Source organism: Budorcas taxicolor, chromosome 5 (assembly GCF_023091745.1).
Source record: "Budorcas taxicolor isolate Tak-1 chromosome 5, Takin1.1, whole genome shotgun sequence".
NCBI classification, from domain to species: Eukaryota; Metazoa; Chordata; class Mammalia; order Artiodactyla; family Bovidae; genus Budorcas; species Budorcas taxicolor.
The window spans coordinates 115,946,919-115,971,549 of record NC_068914.1 but is presented as its reverse complement, the minus strand read 5'-3'; the positions used below and the strand labels follow the sequence as shown (position 1 = coordinate 115,971,549).

Genomic DNA, 24,631 nt, shown 5'->3' with positions numbered 1-24,631 from the left:
CCTGTACTTGTCTCATACAGCTTAAACCTGGCAATCTGTGTAAAGTGCTAAATACTGTACCCAGTATGTACTAATTTGCTCAATAAATATTAGCTCTTAGCATAGTGATTCTTCTCTTCTGTCTTCCCTCGTCTTCCTTCTTGGTCCCCCATGTAAGTGTGGAGCAGGGATCCTGCTGCCCTGACTGTGGGGCACTGGCTTGCGTATTGCCAGTGGGGGATGAACACATGGGGGCTGAACATTTCAGGGAGCCAAGGGCAGGGTAGATGGGTCAGGTAAGCAGGTAGGGCCTGGTACACAGGGCAAAGTAGGGGAGGGGGTCTTCATAAGCAGGAGGGACAGCTGCAGGGGTGAGAGGCTCTTAGAATCCTAGAGCTGTGGGTGAACTGATAGTTTCTCAAAAGTGATGATTTGGAGGAAGCTGAGGTTCAGTACCTGGCACTGAGAGTGAGTGGCCAGGGTGGAGTGAAGGTCATTGGAACTGAAAAGGTCTTGCAAGTGCATCCTAGACTCTCGGTTGGTTTATCCTGGATATGGTTAACCTTTCCTTGGTGATGTCAGGAGACATGGGCTGACGTAGGTCTGGGGAAGCCTGTATGGAAGTGAGCAGGACGTCAGAACTGCCCTGCAGCTGGAAGTGGCTGGTGAGGAGAATGGGGAGCCTGGGAGCCATGCGCTAGGAGGAAGGGCCACGCATGGTTCTGAAAACGAAGTGGTGCCTATCCAGACCCCTTCTTTGAATTTCAGTATTGGGTGCCCAGAGGAACATAGAACTTGCAGGCAGCAGAGGGCAGCCAAGCCTGCGGGGTAGCCCTGCCTGGTAGCCTGGAACTCTCACTTGAAGAGATGTGCCATCTTCATCACCTGTAATTCATTCATGGCACACCAAGATGGCAAATCACCCCTGTTTCGGAAGCTCAGCTCTTGAGGGGCTTTCTCCCGTGATCAGACCGCGGTGTGCTACATCTCTGTACTTGACATAGTTCCCTTCCGTGACATCCCGCATGATGTGCGTCCTGACCGTCATGTTACAGTGAGTCACCTGATGCTGAAGCTTTCCTGGGTCACCCGCGGTTAACGGGCATGCCGGGGCCCATGCTTCGGTGAGATGATCCATCCATGTCCTGTTGATTCTGCCAGGCTTCAGTTCCCTGAATGGTATCCCAGCTGGGCCCTTCGGTATTTCTTGGTTCCCTTTGTCCTGTTATCAGATTGCCCGTGACCTGCGATGTCCTGTGAGAACATTTCCTGAACTCTGAGCCACCACGTCTCCAACTGAGATCCTCGGTTGTCAGTTCATACATTCAGGCGTATTTCTTTCTCCTCTCTTGTTACCGATTGTCATTGTCTCCAGGCTTGGGGGCACAGGATGCACTGTTTGCCTATTGAAGCCAATTGCCATTTCTCTCGTCCCCAAAATGTAATTGAAAAGAGCCTTAATGGTTTCTAAATGATGATAGCTCCATAAACCGATTAAAAAGGCCTTAATAAAACTGTCTGGAGTTATTCTTCACAGCTGCCGCCAATGTTCCTTGTGTCCCGACCATCCCAACAAGAAATAGGGCACTTTCTCATGCTGTCAGAAGCACCAGGAAGATCCTTCTCCATCTAATTGCTCCTCTGCTCTCTTCCCAGACAATCCACGTTGCTATTGTCTGTGCCGGATACAACGCCAGCCGGGACGTAGTCACCTTGGTGAAGTCTGTCCTGTTTCACAGGTAAGCGCGCGGTTGTCCTCTGCAGGTTCGTGTGTAGCCGCTGGCCCGCGCCTTTCCTCCAAAAAGGGTTAAAGCAAAGCAACATTTCTCATCCATCATTTAAGCTGCCATGAAAATGTAATTATTGTCTGAAGCCCCGGGGAGATTATTGTGTTAATAATGTTTAACAGCAGGGTTGAGTTTGCCCTCTCGCAATGTTGAGAATCGTAGCTCTGAGACCTCAAGGGACCTTCAAGGACGCTCTGAATTTGTTACTTCAATTTCTTCATTGGTTTCCTCCGGTTGACAGTCATCAGACCTCTGTTTACACATCCCTGTTGACAGGTTGTGTTGTGGACTGAATTGTGATCCCTTAAAATGTATCCTTGGGAATCCTAAACCCCAGTAACTCAAAATGAATTTGAAGTTAGGGTCTTTGAAGAGGTAATTCAATTAAAATGAGGTCATATGGGTAGACCCTCATCCAGTGGGACTGGGGTCCTTATAAGAAGAGGAGGCAGGATGGAGGCACAGTCATTTGCAAGCCAAGGAGAGAAACCTTAGAAGAAACCAATCCTGCTGACACTTCAACTTTGAATTTCTAGCCTTCAGAACTAGAGAAAATAAATTCCTATTATTTAAGGCACCCAGCATGTGGCATTTTGTTGGGGCAGCTCTAGCAAATTTATACAGATGCTTACTCTATGCCAGTCTGGCCCACCCCACCTCCAGGTGTCTCTGACCCTTAGACAGTCCTGCTTCATGCCAAGCTGAACTTTTCCAATCTGTGGATTGTGTGATGATGTTCTCCGGCACTAGTATATCACCATGGAGACAGTACTACGAAAGATGGATTCCTCTTCCACCTGGACGTGACCATCCTCTCCTGAGTCATCTCTTCTCCAAGTTAAACACCTGCCATTTACTTTTCCTTTTTCATGGGACTTTTCTTCTGTCCCTTCACTGTTTTGATGTATATCTAATTCTATTCAGAGTATATCCAGAATTGGGTCTACAACTCCAGCTAAGGTCCTTGGTTCTGCCTTTACCTTCTTACCAAGGATTTGGATGAAGCTTATCCACAGCTACAGCCACCAGTGTGGAAATGTATCAGATAGCCATAGGAGGATCCAGAAGGATCTTAGCAGTAGGAACAGGCATAAAAAGCTCCCAGAGTTTAACTGAACAGAGATCAAGGTTTTACACCCACATCTAACTGTCAAGAGCATAAACAGAGTTGGGAAAGATGGTGAACATCCAAGACCTACCCACCCTGCAGGAAACTGGGGTTCATCTTGTGTCTGCCTTCTCTTGCAGTCTCCCAGCCAGCCTGTCCATTACCGATGCCTCCAGCTTCTCCCTCCTAAATGATTTTCAGTTCCACCTCTTCCTGTTCATCCCCACTGTGACTGGCATAGTTCCTGTCCCCATGGACTCTCACCTTTCCTTTCTGTCTCCCTGACCCATCCTCTGTGTTGCCAGAATGATGTTTCAGAGATGCTGATGTGATTTCCTACAACTGTTCAGTAGCTTCTCCTTGTCCAGGATAGAGAACTGAAGCTTTTTGCCGTGGCGCAGGGAGCATCCAGGATCTGATGTCATTCTCAGCAGTGTTCCCACACTGCTCCTCACTGTCTCGAGCAGCACTCGCCTGCCGGCAGCTCCACACCCTGTCTGAGGTGCACCCTGCCTCTTGTTTCCTCTTACTGCTCTACCGTGCCTTTCTCCCATCCTCCTCCACTCCAAGCTGGCAAACTCCCTTTGTTCTTTAAGCCTTGCTAGGCATCATTTTTTTTTTTCTGACTTTTTTTTTTTTTTGGAGTCTAATTGCTTCACAGTGTTATGTTGGTTTCTGCTATACAATGAAGTGGATCAACTGCATGTATACATATATCCCCTCCTTCCTGGACCTCCCTCCCAACCCCCCATCCACCCCCAGGTCATCACAGAGCACCAAGCTGAGCTTCCTTGCTTTATAGCAGCTTCCCACTAGCTGTCTCATTCACACATGGTAGTGTATATATGTCCCTCCCAATTCATCCCATGCTCCTCATCCCCGACCATGCCCCGTGTCCACATCTGCATCTCTGTTCCTGCCCTGGAACTAGGTTCATCTGTACGATTCTTCTAGATTCCACATACATGCATTAATATACGATATTTGTTTTTCTCTTTCTGACTTATTTCACTCTATATGACAGACCCTAGGTCCATTCCCATCTCTACAAATGACACAATTTCATTCCTTTTTCTGGCTGAGTAACACCCCATTGCATATATGTATCGTGTTGTCTCTATCCATTCGCCTGTCTGTGGGCACTTAGGTTGTTTCCATGTCCTGGCTACTGTAAATAGTGCTGCAGTGAACAAAGGGGCATGTGTATTTTTTTGAACTATGGTTTTCTCAGGGTATGTGCCTAGTAACCGGAAGCCCACCTGTACCTCTCAGCCTGGGTCAGGGCTCCCCTTCCACCAGCCCATGAAGTCCTATATATTCATTATTATCTTTATTACATTATATTTTCTGTATCTATACATGTTGTATCTTCTAGCAGAATCTGGGCCTTCTGAAGATAAGATACCATGCCTTGATTTTCCTGTTTTCCCAGTATCTCAGCAAAGTACTATTTATATGCTCCGTAAATGTTTCCTTGTTTAATAACTAAACCTAGGAGACTATTGAGAGTCCCTTGGACTGCAAGGAGATCCAGCCAGTCTATCCGAAAGGAGATCAGTCCTGGGTGTTCATTGGAAGGACTGATGTTGAAGCTGAAACTCCAGTAGTTTGGCCACCTGATGAGAAGAGCTGACTCATTGGAAAAGACCCTGATGCTGGGAGAGACTGAGGGCAGGAGGAGAGGGGGACGACAGAGGATGAGATGGTTGGATGGCATCACCGACTTAATGGACATGGGTTTGGGTAGACTCCGGCAGTTGGTGATGGACAGGGAGGCCTGGTGTGCTGCGGTTCATGGGGTTGCCAAGAGTCAGACACAACTGAGCAACTGAACTGAACTGAGGAGCCTGCATTAATAAATAACCTAAAGACGTATTTATTCAACCAGTTACTTATTAGCCCAGACTTAATTTTATTTCACTTCACATTCAGCTCAGTGATTTTCAGCAGGCCATTTCACTCTTTAGACTGGAGGTTTTTTAATCAGTTAGCTTATATCAGTTAGTTAGGAATCAGTTCACCCCAAAACTTACTTGGTAAAAGACAGCATTTATTTCCTAGCTCGGCTATTTGTACTGATCTCACCTGGCTGGTTCTTGATGGGCTGCCCTGTTCCTGCAGTCAGCTGGCAGGTTAACAAAACATCGGGTTGGCTGCCCTCCTGGAGCAGGGAAGGGAGGTGGGAGCTACTGACGAATACGTTACAGGGTCAGTTACCACTGGGGGACTTGGGTCCTCCTGGTAGCTCTGTCCAGTTGCCACTGTGCTTTCAGCTGTACATCCGAGGAGGAAATTGGATTGTGGAATGAAGAGGAGCCTTTTCCCACAGCCCTGGTTTCTGTGCAGTTTTGGGGACTTGTGGTTCTGCAGCCTTGATCTGCCGCTTGAAACCAGCCATCGTGTAGGCTAAGCATTGAATTAGATGAGTGGTTCTCAGCCTTTATGTATTGGGGTGGCCAAAAAGTTCATTTGGGTTTTTAAACTTTTTGGCCAACTCAATATTTATTCCTTGTCTGCACTAAAGAACTCAGGTCCCTTCCTGGTTGGGAGGAAAAAAAGAAAAAAACACTCTTTAAAGAAGAGTATTTACATGTTTGGGCTTCCCAGGTGGTGCAGTGGTAAAGAATTCACCTGCCAATACAGGAGCCACAGAGAATGGCTACCTGCTCCAGTATTCTTGGCTGGAAAATTCCGTGGATAGAGGAGCCTGGCAGGCTTCAGTCCACGGGGTCACAAAGAGTTGGACACTACTGAGCACAGCAGACATGCATCGTGTGATTACAAGTAGTTATGCTCTTTCTCCATTGTGGCACATTTTAAGATCATAAAAAATTCTTATGGTAGTATTGGGTGTAAGTACTATTGCAGCTACAATAATGTATATGTACAAACCTAAGTAATTCCAGTAGTTGTTGAAATTGTGAGACTCCTATTGAGTATAAACTCTTCCTCCTACAGGAGCTGCAGCACAAAGATGTTCAATTTAGAAAGAGCAGTGGTTTCATTATCAGCTGCCTATGGCAGGCCGTACTTTCATGGAGGCATGGAGATCTGAGAAGAAAGCAAATTCTCAGCATGTGATATGAAAATTCTGCACCCCACATCAGGGCTTGCTTGATCTCCTTGAACTGAGCAGCCAATTAAGTCCCTTGGGATTCTACAGATAAGAATGATTCTGTGAATTGATATGCTGGTCATAATGATTTGAGATATCAAGACAAAAGGACTTTTGAAAGACATTCCATTCAGGAAGCCCAGCTATAAATAGCTTCATTGCTTCCAAAGCATGTTATGAGGATTAACTAATACATGATTATAAAATACTTTGACAAATGGAGTACCTTCCTAATGTTAATAATATAATACTAGTGGTGCCGGATGCTTCTTTTGGCTTTCACTGTTAATTACAGTAATTAGATTCATTTTCCGGACAAGAGTTTTAGCAAAATTTCATTTAAGGTTTGCTTTGTTACATCAAATCAATTTTTCTGCAGCATGCCTAATGATAGTGGACACACTACATTTTAAAAGATAGGAAAGGAGTGCTATCTGCACAGTTCTTTTTTTTTATTCTTTTTAATATTAATTTGGATGCATCAGGTCTTCGTTGTGGCATATGGGATCCTTAGTTGTGGCGCACAGGCTTAGTAGTTGCAGCCTGTGGTCTTAATTGCCCTGCAGCATGTGGGATTTCGTTCCCCGACCAGGGATTGAACCCATATCCCCTGCATTGGAAGGCAGATTTTTAACCACTGGACAGACCACTAGGGAAGTTCCTGTGAGCATTCTTATATACTGATGCTGGCATTAAGAATTGCTATAACCTTTTAGAAGTTCATAGTATTATTGCCCAAGATGTTTACCCTATATGACTACATTAAGGGATTCTGCCTTAAAGGGATAATCCTAACATCAGGGGAAAATTTTTTCTGAAATATTGCTTATAATCCTAAAAATTCTATTAATACTTAAACAATAAGTCTAAATAATGGAATATCCCTCTTATAGTAAACCATATTCTTAATTGGTTATAAAAAGTATGTTATAACATGGCTAAGTGATAGTTTATGATATGAAGTGACAGGACAGTTCAAAAACTCACACTTATCATCGTTCCACTATGTAAATACATGCACACATGTGTGTCATGCATACACATACACATCTACATGGTTGACATACAGCAAGTGAAAGAGTAGCAAAAAATACATGAAAAATGGAATTTTTGTATGTTCAGAATGGAAAAAATACAAATGATCTTGGTTTTGTTTTCTCTTTACATACATTTTTGGTCATCTCATTTTGCAACCTTTGTAATGAAGGAAAAAAGTGGATGAGAAAAAATAAAGACAAGGTATATGTGAGCAGAGGTTTACCTCGTTGAAAATAAGACAGTATTGTGTCTTTGTCACTTGGATGGGATACTATTTAAAGAAAAATTGGAGGAATACCTGTACCTCCAATCCTAATTGCAAATAAACTGGGAGACATAGCTATTCTGTAAGGAAACTGAGCTTTTAGTGAGCAGAGAAAAAATTCTTACTTAGTCACTAAGTGCTTACCTCCTGGTCAGAAAGGTGGCCCAGCTTGTAAAAAGTTAATATTTGTTTGCTAGGAAGATCTACTTACTCGCTCAGTCCATCACCCTGTTGGCAGGAGGAGACTGGGTGGTTTGCCTTGCTTTTCATATCAAGCAACTTTTTTGTGTGTTTTTAAATCTGTACCCCTCAAGAGCAGAAAGGATAAAACAACATCTTCATGATCAGTATTTGCCTCTAATTGTCTTATTGCTTATTCAGGCTTACACTTGTTGTAGAAGCAGTTTCCAGATTCTGCAGGGAGGAACCTAGGATTGAATAAAACAAAGAACTAGAAGTAGGTTCTGATTCTGATCTTTCTATCTGTGAGCTGCTGACCCAGGGAGGTCACTCTCGTCCTTGGAGCTTTGTTTTGTTCCCCAGTCTCTCATAGAGCCCTGTTGTGAATATCCAAAGAGGTAGTCAATGTGAAATGCTTCTGTATTTTATTTATTTAACAAATAGAAGGGTAGTTCTCACTCTGTGTTACGCTATGTTCTGAGTGTTTTTCAGATACCAACTCACTGAATGTTCTTCTAATTCCATGAGGGAGTCTACTGGTATCCCCATTTTACAGATGATGAAACTGAGGATCCACATGTGAAGTCATAACTCAGGGTCACAGGGAGGAAGGGCGGGGCTGGGTTTGGACCCAGACAGTCTAGCTTCAGAGTCCGAACTCTCTAAAAGTTACTGTTTTGAGTATGATTTTCTTATTTTCACTCATCATTTTGGGTGACCATGTAGACATTGTTACTATTCCTGTGATCCATTTCCATCTTTATCCCCCACCCAGGTTATGTATTTTTGAAGTATTAAGTATAAATAGTGGGGTTTCTTTATTGGCTGCCCCATGAAGCACTTAGGATCTTAGTTCCCCAGCCAGGGATCAAACTTGCATACCGTCCATTGGAATGTGGAGTCAATTGCTAGGCCACTGGGGAAGTCCCTGGACTGAACATCAGTGTTCTAGTAAGACTTAAGAAAATGCACGGGGAAATGAAAAGAAAGTCTTCACGAGACAATAGATACATTAATTAGCTTGACTGCAATGATGATTTCACAATGTAGACATATATAAAAATATCACCTTAAATGTTTCATAGTATTTAATGTACTTTGGAAACACAAAGTATATAATACACTTTAAATACACAAATTTTTATTTGTCAGTTATACCTCAGTGAAGTTCGGGGCAAGAAAATAGCAAGGACGTGTAAGATCTTTGAACAGGTAAAAGATGTGTGCTATGTAGTCATGCATGTAAAACCAAAAAGAATTAGTTGCTATAGTTTATAGGTCCCAAGGATAGGTCATTGTATTTGACTTTCATCCCAGCCATGTACAGGTGCATACCCACAAATGGATGAGGAAACCGACGCTCAGAGGCTAAATCCTGTGTTCAAGGTCACAGGTAAATAAGTGATGCTCCTGAGGTTCTGTCCTTGGCTCTGGCCAACCGTGGAGTCCATGCTGCTTTTACTACACCATGAGGTCTTTGATTTGCTCTGTTCTTCTCCGCTGGAGAGCTCTTCTGACATGATACTGAGGTGTCCTCGATTCTCCCCACATTATCAAGGCCACTTGTCCTCCCCCACACCAAGAGCTCACACCAAAAAAACCCTCATTTGGGCTTCTGTGTTTTCCTGCAGTGAGTTCCATTAAATCTCTCAGTGTAACAGATTCACTGAGCATTTGAGTTGCTGTCACAGGCTCTTTCTTTTTCTAAAATTGCAATTCCATTGTAAACTTAATAATTAAGGATTATTCAACTCAGCTGTCCTTGTATATTTTAATAAAAAACAGACCTTGGGTTGCCTTATAGGGACTGTGACACATTCCTGACAGAAATAAGAAAGGAAAAGCAGGGAGAAAGCTAAGGTTTAATCATCTTTGCCTCTTTGTATTACCATATTTATTGCATCCCAGCCTGGAACAGGGGAGCAGTTAAGGAAACCAGAGGCAGCAGGAGCATTGCTCATTATGAGCAAAATCTGCAGGCTCTGCTGAAGACGAAGCATGCACTTGCTTCCTTCTTTGTTAGGAAAGCGTGATCTGGTCTGAATTAGAAGAGACCTAATGTCTGGGTTGTTCGACCCCAATCAAGCTATGTGGGACCCATTGTATTTGAAGATGTGTACTCAAGCTGGCCCATTCAGGTAGAAGCCTTTTCCCATGGGCTTAAAGCATTGCTCCCAGAATGCATATGTAACTGGTGGTCTGATATTAAAGGCTATTTTAGTTGTTTAATAGACACTGAATCATATATTAAGAAAATCATTCCTTTTGTGATTCTTCTGAATGAGTTCTTATTATCTTCAGTTGATGAAACTCATTTTGGCATAAATATGTTCTTAACATCTATCTAACTCTTGCTAATCTCCCTCCAAACAACAGAGAATAGGATGGAGGTTCCTCACCTTTGGCTGGTTTGGGGATTTGCAGACCTCTAGCATTAAAATGATTTTACCATCCCGAGTTAGGAACCAAATGCAAAATCAGCCTTGGGGATTACACATTGGGAATGAAATATCACCTGTATTGCTGTTCATCCTGAATTGTGGAATGTTATTTGAATTGAGGGCACTTTTTTGTCCTCATGAGTTGGGGTTACTTATAGTCTGAGCCAACCTGGACAATTGCTGGCTTTTCCTACCTAGGCAGATCATTTCTTGTACAACACAGCTTCTAAGACAGCTGAGTAGACCAGACCTCATTCCCACTCCCAGACTCATAGGTTAGACTGTCACTCTCCATCTCAGGCCAGTGGAGAAGCACTGGGATGTAATTCACATACTGTGACATTCACTCTTTAAAAGTGGACAGTTCAGTGGTTTTTGGAACATTCAGAATTGTGCAACTATCCCCACCATCTAATATTATCAATGGCCCATTTTCAGCATCTCATAAAGAAACACCCGTCCACATGAACAATCACTCCCCACTTTCCTCTCCCTCCATCCCCTGGCAGCCACTAATCTTTCTGTTTATGTGGACTGTTCATTCTGAACATTTTATATCAATGGGACCACATGCTCTTTTGTCTTCCTGTAACGGGCTTCTCCTGTGTAGCATAATCTTTTCAGGGTTCATCCATGTTGTAGCATCTGCCAGTCCTTCATTCCTTTTCATCACCTAATAATTTACTTCATTTTGTTTACTCATCACTTGGTGACCATTTGGGTTGTTTCCACTTCTTGACTGTTACAAATAACGCCAGTGTGGATGTTTGTGTTAAAGTTCTTGAGGGAACACATTTTCATATATTATTTGTTGATATCGGATTGGCCACAGATTGTTTAGGTGTTTCCAAAACATGTTACAGAAAAATCCCAATAAACTTTTTGGCCAACCCAGTAGCTAGGAGTGGGATTTCTGGGTAAGTCAGCAATGGTAACTTTATGCTTCATGTTTTGAAAAGCCGCCAAACTGTGTTCCAGAGCAGCTACAGTCATTGTATAATCCCACAAGTAGCAGCTGAGGGTTCCGGTATCTCTACATCCTTAATGACACTTGTTACTGGCTGTTATTTTTATCTTAGTCATTTTAGTGGGTTTCAGAGTGGTACCCCAGTTCTGATTTGCATTTCTCTGCTGACTAGTGATGTTGAGCATCTTTTCCTGTGCTTGTTGGCCTTCTGTATGTCTTCTCTGAGAAATGACTGTTCAGATCTTTTGCTCATTTTCTAATCTGCTTACTTGTGTTTGTATTGAGCTGTAAAATATTTTTATACTATGGTTACAAGTCCCTTACCAGGTATATCTATGCCTTGCAGATATTTTCTCTCATTTGGTAGCCATCTGTTTCACTTTCTTGATGGTGCTCTTTGAAGCACAAAAGTTTTTAATCTTGATGAAGATAAATTTATTTTTCTTTTTCTTTTGAGTTTTAGATGTCTTACGTCAGAAACCATCACCTAACCCCAGATTAAAAGATAACACTCTCACATTTTCTTCTAAGGGCCTCTACGCCAGAGTTGCAAATAACTGTGTCCACTATGAGGGAATTTGGATCTCTTTAGTAATTATTCATTTGTCCTTTTATTCTATTTTTTTTTTGATAGGCTATTACTGGATGATTATATCTATAAGGAATTGTTTTTAAAAATCTGAGGAAAAGATTATTTTTAATAAAATTTATTTTGTAGAACAGTTTTCGATTTACAAAGAAATTACAAAAGGAATACCGCAGATTTTCCAAAACCCTACAGCCCATTTCCCCTCTTATGACATCTTATGGTATATTTGTTATAATTAATGAACCAGTCCCTAGTGGCTCAGCAGGTAAATAATCTGCCTGCAATGCAGGAGACACAAGTTCGATCGCTGGGTTGGGAAGATCCCCTGGAGAAGGAAATGGCACCCCACTCCGGTATTCTTGCCTGGAAAATTCCTTGGACAGGGGAGCCTGGTGAGCTACAGTCCATGGGGTCCCAAAAAGAGTTAAACATGACTTAGTAACTAAACAATAGCAACACTTGTGTCTTTCTCATATAATAATAAATGGTAGGCATCCAGACCACCAGTACTGGTTGGGTAGTTGTATTAGTGCTAACTTACAGACTTAGCTTCCCTTCCCTGGTGGCTCAAACGGTAAAGAATCTGTCTGCAATGCAGGAGACCCAGGTCCGATCTATGGGTGGGGAAGATGCCCTAGAGAAGGAAACGGCAACCCACTCCAGTATTCTTGCCTGGGAAAACCCCATAGACAAAGGAGCCTGGAAGGCTATAGACCATGGGGTCACAAAGAGTCAGACATGACCGAGCACATAAAACTCATTACTCGTTGATATATTATTATAACTAAAGTCCTGTCCTTTGTTTCAGATTTCTTTAATTTTTGCCTAAGTTCTGTTTTCTGTTCCAGAATCCCATCCAGGATATAATACTGCATTTAATCATGTCTCCTTCAGTTCCTCTTTCTTGAGATAGCTAGGAGAAAGATTATTTACAAAATGTGGTTCCCAGTGCCAGGACTCCATCTAACAGGGAACAGTTGCAAAAGTGTAAGTTTTGAGCCCTGAATTCAGTGGGAGGCTCTGAGAAAGGGCATCTTGACACCATGGAATGTCTTCCTTGGAGCTGTGGTGTCTGAACTGAGAGCCGGAGGCTGGAAGCAGGAAGTGTGGTACGGTGCAGGCAGCTGTGGACACCACTCCAGTGTGAACACAGCCTATGGGAAGGCTAAGCCCTGACCTGACTCACGGCCAGGCACTTTCTAGGCACCAGGGTTGGGGAGAGAGTAGACAAGAGAGTAGGTGCTTTGTGAAATAAGACAGTCTCTACCCTAGACAGCTCGCATTCTGCTGGAGGGTGGACATAGATCTGTAGATGTATGGGAAGATTTCCAGCCCTGCTAGTCACTGCTGGAAAGAAACCAAACGTGGCGGTGGGGTGAGGCGTGATGGGTAGGGAGAGGGGCTTTGGATGGAATGGTCATGGCGGGCCTCTTTGAGAAGGTGAGATTTCAGTGTATTCCTGAAGGAGACTTTGGTTTATTCCTGAGGAAGAATGCAGAAGAGGGGGAAAGCCCTATAGAAATGCTGGCACCATCATCCTCTGAGAGCCTGTTCTTCTTACTCACGCTGTCCATCTTCTGCTTGGTAACCAGATTAACCTTCTGAATTACAGCTTCGGTCTGCTGCCTGCCGAGCCCTATAAACCTTATCTGGCTGTCTTTCACTTGGAGAATCAAATTCTGTTTTTTAGGGATTCACACACCCTGGCCCATCCTGTTGTTAATACTCTCTCTCTTTTCTTTCCTCCCCATTCCTGGCATACAGTGTGCATTCAATAAACATTGTATGATCTGCTCTAATAAGACTGCAGTTCTTTCACAGACACACTATGAACGTCTCCACCTCTGTTCTTTTCCTATTTCTGTTACATACTGCAGGATACATTTCTCTCTCCCTCATCTTTTCTCATCCAAAGGTCCGGTTTGCTTGCCACATGATCCGTGGAAACTGCCTAGACTCTCCACTGCTGAGAGGCCATCTCCTTCATTCTTATTCTCCATGAACATGTGTGTGTGTCCTTGTGTGGCCATTCTGTACGGCTGTGCAGGCTGTTCACTGTCCAGCTCCAGGAATCCCTTTACTCACCATTCAGGTCCATGTCTTCACATGGCTGCAGGGCAGCAGGGAGGGCCTGCTATTCCCAAACTTGCAGCTGTGTGTGCAGCCCAGTGTTACAGAGCCCTTATGTGCTAACATTTATGTGGTTATTTGTATTCTTTCTCTGTCTCGGCTACATTGATTGCTGCCTGAAGAGAGGACTCTGAGCTCATTCATTGCCTAAATCCCTATTCTGCCTTACTTGATGCTTGATAGCTCTTTGTTGGGTGTTTATCCATTCAATGCATTTTTTCGTCTATGAGTGGAAGAACTAATTGAAAATACTTTATTTGAAAAGTGATGTAAAAGCAGTAGAGAAAATAACAGTTTCATAAGTTCATGTTGATAACAGTTCTGGTCCATTCAGGCAGCTGTAACAAAACAGCACAGACCAGGTGGCTCATAAACAACAGGAATTTATTTTTTCCCCTCAGTTCTGGAGGCTAGGAAGTCCAAGGTCATGACACCAGCATGACCTGGCTCTGGCGGGGGCTGACTTCCTGATCACAGACTGCAGACTTCCTTCTGTGTTCTCCTGTGTTAAACAAGCCAAGGAGCGTCTTTCGTAAGGGCACTAACCCCTTTCAGGAGGACTCTGCCCAGGGACCTATTCACCTCCCAAAGGCCCCACCTCCTGGTACTCTCACCCGAGGGGTTAGGGTTCCACATAATGAATTTGGGGTGGGGGTCAACGAACATTCAGACCATACCAATTATTAACATGTATTGAGATATTACCCACATGCCAGGCATTTTGCTAAGCACTTTATATATATCACATGTCACAATTAGCCAATATATTGATACTACTGCTTACTTACATTATTGTTCCCGATTTGAAGTGAAATTGAGGCCTAGAGAGATGAAGTCACATGCTTGCATTCACTTAGTCATTAATGCAGCCAGGGTTCCAACCCAAATGTTCTTGAGCAGAATGCCAGCCCTGAACCATTGATGTAAGCGTGTCCTCAGCTGCTTTCACTTCTTATGGGAAATGTGAACAGTGATGGGGAAGGAGAGAGCGCTGGCTTTCTTTCCCTGTTGTACGGGTGTTTCTTGAGCACACGTTACTTGCCAGCCTCTGCCCAGCACTGGGGGTGGAAATGAAAAGATGGCTGCTGTCCTTGGAGGCCTCACGGTGGAGGGAAGAAGCCAGGTATTTGAATTTTTTGTTTGTTTGTTTGTTTTATTGAAGGATAATTGCTTTACAGAATTTGTTTTCTGTCAAACCTCTGCATGAATCAGCCATAAGTATACATATATCCCCTCCCTTTGGAAACCTCCTCCCATCTCTCTCCCCATCCCACCCCTCTCGGTTGATACAGAGCCCCTGTTTGAGTTTCCTGAGCCATACAGCAAATTCCCATTGGCTATCTATTTTACATATGGTAATGTAAGTTTCCATGTTACTCTTTCCATGCATCTCATCCTCTCCCCCACTCTCCCCACGTCCATAAGCCTCTGTGTCTATCCATAAGTCTTCATGTCTCTCTGTTTCTCCACTGCTGCCCTATAAATAAATTCTTTATACCATTTTTCTAGATTCTGTATATATATGTTAGAATACAATATTTATCTTTCTCTTTCTGACTTACTTCACTCTGTATAATAGGTTCTAGGTTCATCCACTTCATTAGAACTGACTCAAATGCGTTCATGTTTATAACTGAGTAGTATTCCATTGTGTATATGTACCACAACTTTATCCATTCGTCTGTCAATGGGCATCTAGGTTGCTTCCATGTTCTAGCTGTCATAAATAGTGCTGCAATGAACTCTTTTTCAATTTTGAATTCCTCAGGGTATATGCCTAGGAGTGGGATTTCTGGGTCATATGGTGGTTTTATTCCTAGTTTTTCAAGGAATCTCCATACTGTCTACCACAGTGGCTGCATCAATTTACATTCCCACTAACAGTGCAAGAGCATTGCCTTTTCTCCACACCCTCTCCAGCATTTATTGTTTACAGACTTTTTGATGATGGCCATTCTGATCAGTGTGAGGTGATATCTCACTGCAGTGTTTTGATTAGCCTTTCTCTAATAATGAGCGATGTTGAGCATCTTTTCATGTGTTTGTTAGTCATCAGTATGTCTTCTTTGGGGAATTATCTGTTTAGGTCTTTTTCCCATTTTTTGATTGGGTTGTTTGTTATTCTGGTACTGAGTTGTATGAGCTGCTTGTGTATTTTGGAAATTAATCCTCTGTCAGTTTTTTCATTTGCTATTATTTTCTCCCATTGTGAGGGTTGTCTTTTCATCTTGCTTATAGTTCCCTTTGCTGTGCAAAAGCTTTTAAGTTTAATCAGGTCCCACTTGTTTACTTTTGTTTTTATTTCTGTTACTCTAGGAGGTGGGTCATAGAGGATCTTGCTTTGCTTTATGTCATTGTTTGTTCTGCCTCTGTTTTCCTCTAAGAGTTTTATAATTTCTGATCTTACATTTAGGTCTTTAATTCATTTTGAGTTTATCTTTGTGTATGGTGTTAGGAAGTGTTCTAATTTCGTTCTTTACATGTAGCTGTCCAGTTTTCCCAGCACCATTTATTGAAGAGGCTGTCTTTGTCCCATTGTATATGCTTGCCTCCTTTGTCAAAAGTAAGGTACCCATAGGTGCATGGGTTTATTTTTTTATTTTTTTTATTTTACTTTACAATACTGTATTGGTTTTGCCATACATCAACATGAATCTGCCACGGGTTACACGTGTTCCAATCCTGAACCCCTCTCCCACCTCCCTCCCCATACCATCTCTCTGGGTCATCCCAGGGTGCATGGGTTTATTTCTGGGCTCTCTATCTTACTCCATTGGTCTCTATTTCTGTTTTTGTGTCAGTACCATACTGCCTTGAACACAGGTGTTTGAATTTGATCTCACGGTGCTTCGCTGTGAGTGCTCAGTTAGCTTTTCATTGGAGGCACTCACAGAGATGACTGACAAACAGTTTGAAGGGATGAACAGGAAATCACAGGCATTGGGGAGAATTCTGTGGGGAAGAAACAGCACAGGCAAAGATACAGATGTGTAGGAAATGTGATGTGTTAGAGCAACTATGTGTACCTTGGTTTGTTTGGTATTGTTATCCCCATATCTAAAATTATGCCATCCCTCCACCGTGGATAAAAATGCAAGTTGACAGTTACACAGTTTACATTTATCCATTCTTCATACGCAAGATTCCTTTGTGCCTCCCGTGGGAGAGGGAGGTGGTTGTGTCAATACTGAGGGCTAAAGGGACCCTCTGTCTTCCAAGGAGTGACAAGTTACCCCTGGCCTAGCATCCAGGTTAAGTCACTGGCCAGTGAGCAAGCGCATCATCACTCCCTGATGCCTCTGGCCATCTCTTAGGACCTCAGGAAGCAATGGCAGCTGGCAGCTTCCTATAGAGCTTCCAAGAAGGCTGTAGGGCAGGCACGCCACTTGCTCCTGAGCATACGTGGTTTAATCGGAGAGTTTGCTGTGTTCAGGCAGTGGGTACCGTGGAGAAGTTCAGTGGTTCTGATGGCTTCTTTGAGTCACTGATTCAGCTCAGCACCCTTGAGCACCTATTATGTGTTTGGCAGATTGACCTTGGATAATAACGTTCTTCAGGTCTAGACTCATCCTCCCAGCTCCGCTTGGCTTTGCTACCCTCACCTTCAACTCGCTGTATCCAATACCAAGCCCACCATCTTCCTCCAGTGTGCTTTTCTTCCCGTGTCCTCTGTCCTAGAGGCATCACCACCAGCCCAGGGAGCCCCGCTGTCTTCCTCTTCCTTGCTAGCGTCCTCATATCCGAGATCTCTTCTTCTGAAATCCCTCAAGCTTTGACTCCTTCGTTCTTTGTTGCTCTTCTCTAGACGTGAAGTCAGGTTTTCATTTCACATTCGTTTTTTTTAATCGAACTCTTACTGCATCTGAGGCATGGAGCTCCATCCTGGGACTCAGCATCACTGGCATTATCCTTTGTCTTTTTAAGCTCACAGTCAAGGAGGGATGCAGACAAGTAAACAGACAGTGACAGCCTAAGGATTGTACAGATGCTGAGAGGACTGTGTGTTAGGAAGGGACCCTGACCTCATCATGGGTCATCAGGGAGGGATTCCAGGAGCACCCGATGGCCGACCTCAGAAGTGAAGGCTGGGTGAGAGAGAACCAGATGCTGAATGGCGACTGTGAAAGAGGGTGGGGAAGAGGACGGAGAGGACAGGACTGGAATATGTGAGAGCAAGGATGGTGGGTCTTACCACCATGTCCCCAGCATCCTGCTCATCGCTTGGTGATTAACAGGTGTTCAGTAAGTGTAGAATAAGCAAATGCATGAGGATTTCCTACCCAGTAAACCACATACGCAAAGCCCTGGGTGGAAAGAGTGCGTGGGGGAAGGGAGAGTTGAAAGACATTTATGTGTCTGGAACTTCAAACAGTGCTGGGGAGCCACTGTACAGGGGTTGAGAGCTATGGGGCAGGTCGTGTGACTCCCTCTGCTGAGCTGATGAAGTACAGACTGTTTATTGCACTGCTTACTATATGCCTGCATCTCTCCCCTTCTCTGTTCCAACCCCCGAGTCCCTGCTAACCTTCCTGTCCCAACACACTCTCAGTGCCTGCTGGGCTCCATTCCGTCTCTTATTATTCTCCCTGGATCATGTCCCCTCTTCCTTTGCTTCCTGTGCCAAGGATAAAGCATCCCCCAGTGCTTACACATCCTTCTGACCCAGTCCAGATTCGCCTTTCATTTTCTTTAGTCTGATGGAACCTTGTCTTCTGTAGTAGCTGTTACCACATCCCACCTCCTGTTTATATTTAATTTTGTCTATATTTAATTATCTCTTTAAATGGTAAGAGCTCCTTGAGATTGGGGCAGGGGGATGGGGTCCTTCTCATCTTTAGATTTCTCAGAGGTGCTCCTTCACCACAATGCATTCTCTTATTATTATTAGCACTATGGTATCTATGGTAGTATTTCTGCTGAGTTGAACTGTGGCTTTGTGCCTGGCAGTCCCTCAAGAAGGCAGCTCCACTGTCTACTATTATCCCACCTATGTTTGTTGTTTTGGAGAAGGAAATGGCAACCCACTCCAGTGTTCTTGTAAGTTTCCATGTTACTCTTTCCATACATCTCATCCTCTCCTCCCCTCTCCACAAGCCTCTATGGAGAATTTCAGGGACGGGGAGCCTGGTGGGCTACCGTCTATGGGGTCGCACAGAGTCAGACATGACTGAAGTGACTTAGCAGCAGCAGCGTGTTTGTTGTTGAGGTGCAGCGAGTATTGTACTGCTTATCCCATCTAATTGACCCAGTAGCCCCAAGGGGACTCTTCATTGTGCACAATAAGAGGCAGTGCGGAGGTATAAGTGACATGTTCAAAGCCCCCTCCATAGATGCTAGATCTGGGCTTCAGACCTATTTACATTTGAATCAGAAGCTTTGCCCTTGTGCGCTGCTCGTTTGTATTTTGGGTGCTGGCTCAGTGTGACAGCGGGCCGACTGAGATGGAATGATAAAGACCTTAGAAATATTACATATGAGGGTGAGCTGATATTCAGTAATGGGGGCCCCAGGTGATGCCACTGTGGCTCCCTGGGGGTGGGAATGGACATGGAGGGGAACAAGCAGAAGGTGGGATTTAGTGCTGTGCTATGAGAGAAGTACTTTCCAGCTCCATACAGCCAGTCTAAAGACCTCATCCTCTGTCCGCATGCTTCACTGAGGCCACTACATCCAGGTGGTAAAGATAAAGCATTGACCAAATTGTACACACGCTATGATTTTTGGAAATACAGATGCCCTAATAGCAGGTATGGTGGTTGGCTTGCATGGAGTGTCACCGATGATTTTACCCTCTCCGGTCCTTGGAGTTGCCACATCTCTGAAATCTTGAAGTTGGATTAGATGTCCTCTCCCCTTGTCACCCCTGACCTCCCCAGCAGGCACTGGTGGGGCAACATGCCTGGTTGACCTTCCCCGTTGCTGTTACACATTGGTTGTGTGTGTGCTCAGTTGCTTCGGTCGTGCCCAACTCTTTATGACCCTGTGGACTGTAGCCTACCCGGCTCTTCTGTCCACAGGACATCCCAGGCAAGAATACTGGAGTGGGTAGCCATTCCCTTCTCTAGGGGATCTTCCCGACCCAGGGATCGAACCCACATCTGCTTTGCAGGAGGATTCTTTACCACTGAGCACTGGCGAACCCAAATATTACCGGTTGGTAGGAGCGGGTTTTTGTGGCTAGAATGCAAAGGTCTTGGTTCTCCCTCCTGACTCCTCCTCTCACTGCCCACAGGCGGAACCCCCTCCATTTCCACCTCATCGCTGACTCCATCGCCGAGCAGATCCTGGCAACACTCTTCCAGACCTGGATGGTACCAGCGGTGCGTGTAGACTTCTACAACGCTGATGAGCTCAAGGTACTGATGGGAAGGGAGTCATGCTTTTCTTGTTTATGGTTTAGTAGACAGAAGCAAAGGCAGAAATCTCAACTCCCAACTGGAAACGTCCAGGTGTACCTGAGGGTTTTTGCCACTTGAAATTGATTTGATTATCTGAAGCATTAAAGTAATCACCTCTTTAGCACAGGATACATGTTGGTCTATGCAATTCTGACCACCAAGCGTTTCTATGGAGGCTGGAGGCCTCTGGCCTGGTCTGTATCTAAAGGAGGCCCATGGTGGCTGATATCTAGAGAATTTGATTACCTGGTCAGGTCAGCACTGAACTCAGAGTGTGATGGGACTGGGTTTGAACTTGTGTATTGTCATTTACTGGTCATAAGACACAAAGTTATACCTTTGCTGGATCTGAGTTTTCATGAGTAGGAATGTGATTAAAACAACAACCTCGTGGAGTAATGGCTCAAATGAGAGAATATATCTGAGTGTGCTTTAAAAGACTATGCTGAATAGAGACTTCCCTAGCAGTCCTTTGGTTCAGACTCTGCACTTCCATTGCAGGGGCCACAGGTTCGATCCCTTGTTGAGGGACTAAGATCCTTCATGCCATGTGGCATGGCCGAATAACCCCCACAAGATTAGGCTGAATAAATATGAAGGATTATGTTGGGCCAGAAGGTTTCAACCAAATGAGGATCATTTGGCCACATCATTACCTTACTTGAAATCCTGCCGTGGTACCACGTGGTCTGCGTCAAGCTTGAGTTTCACAGTCTGATTAAAACGCCCTTCATCTTCTGGCTCTAGACCCTTCTTCCAGTCTTGTCTCTGGCTGTTCCTGCAAATTCACTTATTACTTAGCTCTAAGAAACCACCTCTGGCCTCTCTGCCCTCCTTCCTGTGTTTGAGCCTTTCCTTCTATCCGACATGCCCTTCCAGCTACTTTGTCACCACTCCACCCACCCTTCGGGTCTCAGCTCAATGGCCACCTGCTCTGAGATCTTTCTGCGACTCCCTCAGGGAAGAGGAAGATCTTCTCTGTTCACTTGTCCAACTGCTGCTTTAGTTTAGACCCTTCTTAATGGGGGACGGGGCTGGGAACACGTCTTGTTCTGACCTGTATTTCTGGTGCATTGGTTGTTACCCTGTGCTGCTAGTGGATTTTACAAATTGCTGTTATTAGTGGAACACGTAACTTTGCAGAAACTGTGGCTGCTCCATCTCCAGTCACCTTGGGAAGGACTACACACCTAGGCATGAGGCCGATTTTAGCAAATTGCTTGTTCTAAACCTCATAAAGCCATTATCTTTTCATTTCAGAGCCGTAACATTTTAAATAGATCACTGAGATGCCGGCCAGAGTTTCTGATTTTCCCATATTTCAGGCTCTGAGGTTGATCGAGATGTTGAGAATTTAGCATTTGGGGATTGTCGTGGCAATTTGTGTGCCATTCCAATCTATTCTGAGCTAAAATTGATTAACACTCTTAAAAAGGGAAAAACAAAATTTAGCAAATTGCTGCACTAATTAAGGTGAAAGCAAGCCACTCTGTCTCCCAGGGTCTGAGCACCAGTTCCACGGGGAAGAGCTACGGGAGGGGAGGAGCTGTGTCTGGCACAGAAGGCGGCTTCTTCTATCTTCATGTGGTTCCAAATCTGTGCTCTGTAAGCCTGGACCACCCCTGCTTTTTAAGAGAACACAGAATGGTTGAAAAAACCCCAACTTCATATTCTATCTTGCCACTAAAGAGCTGTCTGACTTGGGTTTGAGCCGTGAAAGTGAAAAGTGAAAGTGTTAGTCAGTCAGCTGTGTCCAACTCTTTGCAACCCTGTGGACTAATATAACCCTGCCAGGCTCCTCTGTCCATGGAATTCTCCAGGCAAGAATACTGGAGTGGGTAGCCATTCCCTTCCTGACCCAAGGAATCTTCCTGACCCAAGGATCAAACCCTGGTCTCCCACATCATGGGCAGATTCTTTACCTCTGAGCCAAATGGGTAGGACACTACCAGACACAGAGGAAGATACTGGATTAAATAAGATAACTCACGTGAAGGCCCAGCAGTGCCTCAGATGCGGCAGGTTCTTGATAGTCCCTTATTCCCTTTTGTAGCCATGGCAATGTAGGATTAAAATGCTCTTAACTGTATGGCCTGCAGGGAAATCCCTGGGCCATTGGGAGGTTGAAAGGTAAGGCGCTGTGCCCTGTATGTAACCTGCCCCTGGGAACCCCAAGACTTCCTTAGGGTCCTGGAAGAAAGGAGGCAGGTGAGACTGGGAAAGACTGGAGTTCTGACTCCATCATGCCCACATGAATCCAAGTATCCATTATGTTTATGCACTTTTTAAATTCTTTTGGCCGCACTGGGTCTTCGTTGTTTCGTTGCTTTCTCCAGTTGCGGCGAGCAGGGGCGACTCTTTGTTGGGGTGCGTGGGCTTCTCATTGCGGTGGCTTCTCTTGTTATGGAGCGTGGGCTCTAAAGTGTGGGCTCCATAGTTGTGACACAAGGGCTTAGCCGCTCCATAGCATGTGGACTCTTCCCAGCCTGGAGATCAAACCCATGTCCCCTACATTGGGAGGCAGATTCTTAACCACTAGACCACTAGGGAAGCCTGCACACTGAATTTTTATCCATTTGAAGACTGCATGGCTTAAAAAATAAGAAAAAGAAAATTGCCATGTGATGTATTCTGAAGGATATGGTTTCCGGAGTCCTGCCCTTGACCCTGCCTTCTACTCATGACTGCAACGCAAAGTCCCTCCCACCTGCATTTCATTTCCTTACCACTTAAACGTCTATCACCCACAGTCCTGTATCCCATAAGGCGAGTTGTCAGAATCCAGTAAGGACAATGAGTATGAGGCATTCTGTAAAATGTAATTTTTCCACAATTCATGAGAACAGTCATAATAATTTATGCATAATTCTGCTTGAAAAACCTAAATCATGATCTGCCCACTCTCCCGACCTGAGCCTTCCGCATATCTAGCACCACCGTCTACTTAGCTGCTCGTCCAGAACTAAGAGTCTGCCTTCAACGAGTCCCTTTCCCTCTCTCTGTATCTGACCATTCGAGGTCCAAGCTTGTTTCCATCTCCCCTGACACTATCATAGTCTAAGCATGTGAGATTTTTCCCCAGACAAGTCTCTTCCCTTCTTATCTGCCTACATCTCCTTTACTGAATCTGTTCTTCATCAGTAACATAAATCAACTTTCCCATAGGAAAGCCCAACCACACCATCCCTGTCCTCTGTGTAAAACCTTTGATGGTTTCCTGGTGCTTTTAGGATGGAGAGTACAGTCCTTAACTGAGTTGTGTTTCTGGCTCCTGCCTCCTTCCAACTTCTTCCAGTATTGTTAGCACCACTGCTCACCTGCTGAATTTTCCAGGCTGCTCTGCTCCTTCCCTTCTGCTGGGGGCCTTTGCACAAGCTATTTCTTCTGTCTGTTGTATTTGGAGTCTGTTCTTTCCCCATCGCTAATTAATTCCCTATTATTTTGCTGAACCTCTGTGTACTTGAGGAAACCTTCTCTGCTTTCATCATCTCATAGGGCTTTGTTATACCTTCTTGGAGGATCACATACGTTTCTTCTGGAAACTCACCGCTGAGTGTAAACTTTCATGCCTTTGTGTGATGAGCAGGTAAATGTCTACCTTCCCTCAAGTGTAGGGTCCAAAAGAGCTAGGCTTCTGTTTTTTATCACTCTTGTATCCCTACCACCTGGCATGATGCCTGGCCTATGAAAATGTTTGCTAAATGAATATGCAGTAAACTCAGTGCTGGGTGCCTAAGAGACAGACACAAAGTCATTAGGAAAGGATTTCAGTTTGTTTTTTTTTTAATTGGAGTATAGTTGATTTGGAATGTTGTGTTAATTTCTGCTGTACAGCAAAGTAATTCAATTGTGTGTGTGTGTGTGTGTGTGTGTGTGTGTGTGTGAGCGTGTGTATTGAAGTAGGAAATGGCAACTCATTCCAGTATTCTTGCCTGGAAAATTATAGGACAGAGGAGCCTGGCAGGCTACAGACCTTGGGTTTGCAAAGAGTCAGATGCAACTGAGCATATATTAATATATATATGCATTCTTTTTTATATTCTTTCCCATTATTGTTTATCACAGGATATTAAATATAGTTCCCTGTGGTTTACAGTAGGATCCTGTGATTTACCCATCCTCTATACATAAAAGAGTTTGCGTCTGATCCCAAACTCCCAATCCGTCCCTCCCCCAACCCACTCCACCTTGACAACCAGTCTGTTCTCTATGTCTGTCATTCTATTTCTGTTTCATACATATGTTCATTTGTGTCATATTTTAGATTCCACATATAAGTGATATTTGATGCCTATTTGTGTGACCAACTTTACTTAGTGTGATAATCTCTAGTTGCCTTGATGTTGCTGCAAATGGAACCATTGCCCTCTTTATGGCGGAATAGTATTCTATTGTGTATCTGTACCACATCTTTATCCATCTTTATCCATTCATCTGTCAATGGTCATTCTTTATCCATCTTTATCCATTCATCTGTCAATGGACATTAGATTGAGGAAGGAGTTCTGGATCACTGTCAGGACTTACCACATTCCTGAGGCCCGTTGTACCTCAGGGCACTGGCAGACAGCCAGGTGTTTGTCTGACCCTGCAGTAGCACAGAGAAAACGTCTCCATCTGTGCCAACCCACCTT

At 44.2% G+C, this 24,631-nt stretch overlaps 1 protein-coding gene across 4 annotated transcripts in view; it reads left to right on the top strand.

Moving 5' to 3' along the window:
* Positions 1-24,631, top strand: part of LARGE1 (LARGE xylosyl- and glucuronyltransferase 1) — a 606,971-nt gene that overhangs the window by 285,786 nt on the left and 296,554 nt on the right. For all 4 annotated transcript variants that reach the window (XM_052639332.1, XM_052639333.1, XM_052639334.1 and 1 more), the window contains exons 4-5: positions 1,636-1,718; positions 19,832-19,955. In XM_052639332.1, coding sequence (XP_052495292.1) covers positions 1,636-1,718; positions 19,832-19,955 — 207 coding nt within the window. The remainder of the gene's footprint in view (positions 1-1,635; positions 1,719-19,831; positions 19,956-24,631) is intronic.